Source organism: Somniosus microcephalus, chromosome 26 (assembly GCF_052327205.1).
Source record: "Somniosus microcephalus isolate GS21.2 chromosome 26, FLI_Smic_1.0, whole genome shotgun sequence".
Lineage (NCBI taxonomy): Eukaryota > Metazoa > Chordata > Chondrichthyes > Squaliformes > Somniosidae > Somniosus > Somniosus microcephalus.
In genome coordinates, this window is record NC_141012.1 from 2,234,974 (window position 1) to 2,241,157 (window position 6,184).

The window sequence follows — 6,184 nt, forward strand, 5'->3', positions numbered from 1 at the left end:
CGCCTCCACAGTCAAATAGCCGACTGTCTGCAGACTTGCAGCAGTTGGCAGGTGGAAGGAGGGGAGGAAGAAAAACAAGAGGGTTAATTCATAAATGCTCTTCTTTCTTTGTAGAGTGACCCCGATGTCATCGAGCCAGATACGGACGAGTGACGCCTATGTTTTATTTTACGAGCTTTCCTGTCCCTCCTCTCGGATATAACCGTCTCCGGACACGAGAGAACGGGGAAAAACAAAGCAGCATTTTTCAGTGATCATCTCTTGTGTCCTCAATCAACATCGTGGACCAAGGAGAAATCCCTGTCTAGGGCAAGGAGACCTCCCCCACCCCCACCCCCAGCAGGTGAAGCTCGACCAGTACCAGGACTGCGAGGGGGAATGGGGGAGGGCTCACACAAAGGGCTCTTTCTGAAATTCAGGGCTCACCAGCCCTGCAGCCATTGACAGTTTTTCCAAAGTTACACACACCAGCATCTGATGCAGAGCGAACCCAGCTCCGATCGACACCTTCCCGATGAAATATCGCCCGCATCAGCGAGCTGTTGGAGCTGACGATTCTGCACCAACACCGCTCTCCGCACACTGTCTTGGAGTATGTTTATTTTCAGTTGCAGAATTTTTCTTGCAAGTCTTTTGAAACATTAAAACCACAAATTGTTAGAGAGGGATAGAGACGGTTTGTTGCTGCTTCAGATCCAGAGTTCTAAACAAGGGAATCGGGGCTTAGGCAGATATTTAAACGTTTATTTATTTTTTTGGTTCTGTTGTAGTGATTTGCCTGAACGCCCTGCGGCACATCTGGTTAGAACCACCACAGTCCGAGGGGCAAGTATTCCTGGCCCCCGAACTGCTTTCTTGAACCGGGGGAATTGTTCCCTTTCACTTTCTCCGTGATGCCTGCAGTATTTTTTTTTTAAATTTACATTATATTTAAATAAAAAACAAAACTCACATTTAGTAAGTTGAAATGCAATTTCAGATTTAAGACAAATAACCAGCTCTTAACTTAGGTTAGGGATTACCTGGACTAGTGCACTGTTCATGTGGACTGACAGGAGTAACATTTACTTGCCCGAGTTCATCAGCTTTATCTCCAAGTCCTGTAGAGAATTGTCCCTGTGATCCCTGTTTGATGTTAAACTATTACACGGGGCTTGAAGATACCTTACAGCTAACGGACCGAGCGCCTTCACGGCGCAGAATCCTTCTTGATAACAAATGTGACTTTCAGGATCGTTTGATCTGAGACACACGAGATCACATGGAATCCGAGAGATTCGTTTCAGCTCAAAGGGGATTACACAGAATGTGATCTTCGAAGTGAGTCTGGAGCATTCCCCCCACCCCCACCCCCACCCCAGGCCATCCTGTGATTGGGTTTATTTTTATTTCTCGTGGGGTTGACATGTTCTTCTCTTCTCTGCGCCCGAGCTGTGATGTCTGATCAGTCACTCGGTGATTTCAGAAATCCACACACTGTCTATTGCACTTGCTGGCCTTCGCTGTGGGAGCCACTGACTCCTGTAATTTATAAGAACATAACAAAAATTAGGAGCAGGAGTCGACCATTCGGCCCCTCGAGCCTGCTCCGCCATTCAATAAGATCATTGCTGATCTTTGACCTCCAATCCATTTTCCCACCCGATCTCCATTCCCTTGATTCCAAAAATCTATCGCTCTCGGCCTTGAATATACTCAACGACTGAGTATCCACAGCCCTCTGGGGCAGAGAATTCCAAAGATTCACAACCCTCTGAGTGAAGAAATTCCTCCTCATCTCAGTCTTAAAAGGCTGGCCCCTTATCCTGAGACTGTGACCCCTGGTTCTAGACTCTCCAACCAGGGGAAACAACCTCTCAGCATCTACCCTGTCAATCCCCCTCAGAATCTTGTATGTTTCAAGGAGATCACCTCTCATTCTTCTAAACTCCAGAGAGTATAGGCCCAATCTACTCGATCTCCCCTTTAATTGAGGGGGGTTGGTAGAAGAGAAATGGGAACAGGAGGAGGTTCTACCTTGTTAGCCGCGAGAGTCTATCCCTTTCACCTCATTGCCTGTCTTTTCTCCACGCCCCTTAATTGCCCTCCATCCTAAATATGTCTCTCTGTACACCCGACCGATTCTGTAACTCTGCCCACTTGCTGCACATTCTCTTGCCGCTTGTGTGAGGACTTTTCCTGGATGTTCTATCCAGCCTAGCTCCAATCCTCCCTGCTCGTTCTGTATTCCCCCGTGAAATTGGTTTTTCCAGTGCAGTATAGCTACTGTCCTGACTGGTGACATTCTCCACTTTGTTTAGCTCTCCCCATACAAATTCTTGAAGCACCACCGTCCACCCTGGGAAAGGGGCCTATTAATCGCCAACTTGGCACCTGTAACAAACACACTGTGTCTGTCTATGACTTACCCCCCGCCCCAAAACGCACCATCCTACAGGGCTTTTTAATTATAAGATATCTTATTGAAGAAAAGACTCGCGTTTTAAACGTGTTCATTTTAAACTCTAAACTAATGCATGGAGACGTGATGACTGTTCTATTTTGATATGTCGTGGGTTTATGCATTTATCTTGTTTACCGTGTAAACAAGCACTGGATATATTTTATATTATGTACAGTGAGGAGTTGTACATAAGAAATTTTAACTAAATATATATCTATAGTATATAGAATAACCGCTGTGTGTATACATGCACAGTATAAATATATATATATATATAAACTTATGCCTTGGGATGACAGCCTGGTGAGTGGGTGCTAAGCAGCAGTCTTTGACCTTGGTACAATATGAAATCCTGTTTGGTGTATTGTGTAATTTAAACGAGGAATGTTGCTCTTAAAACGAGACGCTCTCTAGTTCCTGAGGAGGCTATGGGTTAGGCTGGTGTGCTCGCTGAGTTCCCAGGAGAGGGTCTTTTTTTTTGATTCGTTCATGGGATGTGGGCATTGCTGGTAAAGCCAGCATTTTCTTTTCTCGTTTTATTTATATTTAATCTCCCTCGCTCTGATCCCTTCCTACCCTAAGATGATGAAAGTTGATTTGTTTTGGACTTTTTCAGTCATGATTTGTGTGACTGGTCCCCAGCCTTGTATCTGATGCCCTGGGTTCTCTAGTGAGAAGATCATTGAGGGCAGAGAGGTGGGTAATGTCTCCTCCCAATCTCATGGTGCAGGTTTGATAATCAGGACAACTCACTGCTAGAAGTAAGCTAAAGCCAGCAGACCAAGGCAATCTGTTGTCCATTGCTGACCGGTTGACCTGCTTTGGCCACACATGTAACCCACCAAACCTGGCAGAGGAATTGTGACTGTCCTGGAATAGTCTGCATTGCAGGTGGCAATATTTTGGATCTCCATTGTTGGAAGGAGCCCAGGGAACATTTACAGACAGTGAGAACGTTTGTGTTTATAAAAAAAAATGGAGAGTGTTTAATTTCTCTTTATTAATTTAAATGATTTCACCATTATAAAAATCTAGGCTGACACTCCCAATGCAGTGCTGAGCTGCACGGTCAGAAGTGTCGTCTTTCAGATGAGACATTAAACCGAGGCCCCGTCTGCTCTCTCGGGTGGACATAAAATATCCCACGGCATTATTTCGAAGTAGAGCAGGAGAGTTATCCCCGGTGTCCTGGCCAATATTTATCCCTCAATCAACATCATTAAAACAGATTATCTGGTCATTATCACATTGCTGTTTGTGGGAGCTTGCTGTGCACAAATTAGCTGCCACGTTTCCTACATTACAACAGTGACTACACTTCAAAAGTAACTTCATTGGCTGTAAAGCGCTTTGGGACATCCTGTGGTTGTGCAAGGCGCTATAGAAATGCAAGTTTTACTTTTTTTCCCCGAACTCTCAATTGAAACTCCCCTCTCCTCCCGGAGGATTTCTGTGTCTCCACTTGAATCTTCCCCACATGCCAGAGCTCGGAACCGTGGCACATATGGAAACGTGGATACAAACCGGTGTCTGTAGTGCAGCAAGTTCCGGGGGAGGGAGGGGTGAGCAGAGGGGATCATCATGATGGTCACGCCATCCTGCTTGGTTAGAGCAGCTAGTGCTTGTCACCTGTTCAGGTTCTTGTGTTGTGACTCGGACTGTGGCAGAGTGCAGAAAAGGACAGGAAAGAAAGAGACCATAGCCGGTCCTTGGGGCACAGAATTGAAGCCGCAGAGATGCCAGGGAGCCTGTGAGCACACGAGTTACTCAATACTGTGAAACTGATGCAGGTGGTTCCTCACACCTGGCCCACACTCCTTACCCTTGGTATTACTTTCTTATACTGTTTTATTTACTTTTAACTGGAATGTTCTAGAAAAAATGTTTTTTTTAATCTGCACTTTGTTGTTGCTGTGGGTCCGGCCCTTGTTGCTGTCGGTAATGAGCTGCAGGAATAGTCAGTGGGTGTAATGCAGCACCGCGGGTCACTGAAGGGCGTGCGCATGTACTTTGTGTTTTTTTTAGACTACTTTTGAAAGAATAAAAACACTGTGAATATTAAGCTGATGTTTGCTGCCTTGTCCTTTCTTGGTTCAGATTGGAGTTGCCAACTCTGGTTGGCAGTATTCCTGGAGGTTTAATCACGTGATATTCTAACCACTTGACATCTGATCACATGACCTTGCCATTGTTATTGCAGCTCTCCCCTGTGTAGAGTCTGGTTTGGACTCTGCTTCTGTGTGAAGGTGACGACTCTGAACCAGGAGCCTCAGTCAGCGCCAATCTGTACTTGGACATTGCATGTCAAAATCGGGCAACACAGACGACCCGAGCCAACCCATGGGATCGCACACCGTGCTCTGTGTTTGGGCCGCTCTTCACGGGGCACAGTGTCCGAAACTCAACACATTTCTAAACCACTCCGAGCTCGGACTCCCCCATTCTGGGAGACTCATCTGCACCCCCCACCCCCACTCCAGGAGACCCCATCCGCACCCCCTCTTTGTGGGAGACCCCATCATTCCCCCCCCATTCCAAGAGACTCAGACCCCATCATTCCCCCCATTCCGGAAAACCCACCTGCCCCCGCCCCCATTCCGGGAGACACCATCCCTATCCCATTCCTCTTCTTCTTCCTCCTCCACTTCTGCTGCTGCTGCTTCTTCCTTGTCTTCCTCTTCTACTACTTCTTCTCCCTCTTCCTCTGCTTCTTTCTCCTTCTTCCTCCTCCTCCTCCTGTTCCTCCTCTGCTTCCTCTTCTTCCCTCTTCCTCTTCCTCTGCTTCTTCTTCCTCTGCTGCTGCTTCTTCCTCTTCCTTTTCTTCTTCATCCTCCGCTTCTTCTTCTGCTGCTTCTTCCTCTTCCTCCTCCTCTTCTTCGTCGTCTTCCTCTTCTTCCTCCTCCTCCCCCCTCTGCTTCTTCCTCTGCTGCTTCTTCCTCCTCTGCTTCTACCTCTTCTTCATCCTGTTCATCCTCTGCTTCTTCCTCTTCCTCCTCGTCATCTTACTCTTCTTCCTCCTCCTCCCTCTGCTTCTTCCTCTTCCTCCTCGTCATCTTACTCTTCTTCCTCCTCCTCCCTCTGCTTCTTCCTCTGCTGCTTCTTCCTCTTTCTCTTCCTCCTCCTCTTCCTTTTCTTCCTCTTCCTCTGCTGCGTCGTCTTCCTCCTCCTCCTCTGCTTCTTCCTCTTCTACTTCTTCCTCTTCTTCCTCTTCTACTCCCGCTTCTACTTCCGCTTCTTCCTCTTCCTCCTGTTCCTTCTTCTTCTTCTTCCTCTCCTTCTTCCTCCTCTTCTTTTTCTTCTTCCGCTGCTGCTTCCACTTCTTCCTCCTTCTTCTACTCCCTCCTTCTTCTACCTCCCTCCTTCTTCTACTTCCCTCCTTTTTTTTCTCTTTTTCCTCTGCTTCTTCTTCTTCCTCCTCTTCCTCTTCATGGTCTTCTTCTGCTGCTTCTTCCTGTTCTACTTCCTCTGCTTCTTCCTCTTCTTCTTCCTCTGCTGCTTCTTTCTGCTTCGTCTTCCTCCTCTTCCTCTGCTTCCTCCTCCTCCTTCCTGACGATGACTGTAGAGACCGTAGCTGTTGAGTACTGTAGGGCTCCACCTGATCTATCCAGGCATCTTCAGCAATCCGATGGTTTGGTCGATAATGCATCTGGCTGGAGTTGTAGCGCTCCTCTGCTTCGTTGGTTTGTCTCAACGGCATCATTAGCCAAGTCCACAGGGGATAGCCCTTGTCTCCAAGTAGCC

At 47.2% G+C, this 6,184-nt stretch overlaps 1 protein-coding gene across 3 annotated transcripts in view; it reads left to right on the top strand.

Annotated features, from left to right (window-relative positions):
- The window catches only part of usp2a (ubiquitin specific peptidase 2a), a 100,654-nt gene extending 96,144 nt beyond the window's left edge, over window positions 1–4,510 (top strand). For all 3 annotated transcript variants that reach the window (XM_085967655.1, XM_085967654.1, XM_085967653.1), the window contains one exon: window positions 115–4,510. In XM_085967655.1, the coding sequence (XP_085823781.1) occupies window positions 115–202 (88 nt within the window). In that variant the 3' untranslated portion in view covers window positions 203–4,510. The remainder of the gene's footprint in view (window positions 1–114) is intronic.
- Window positions 4,511–6,184: the final 1,674 nt, after the last annotated feature.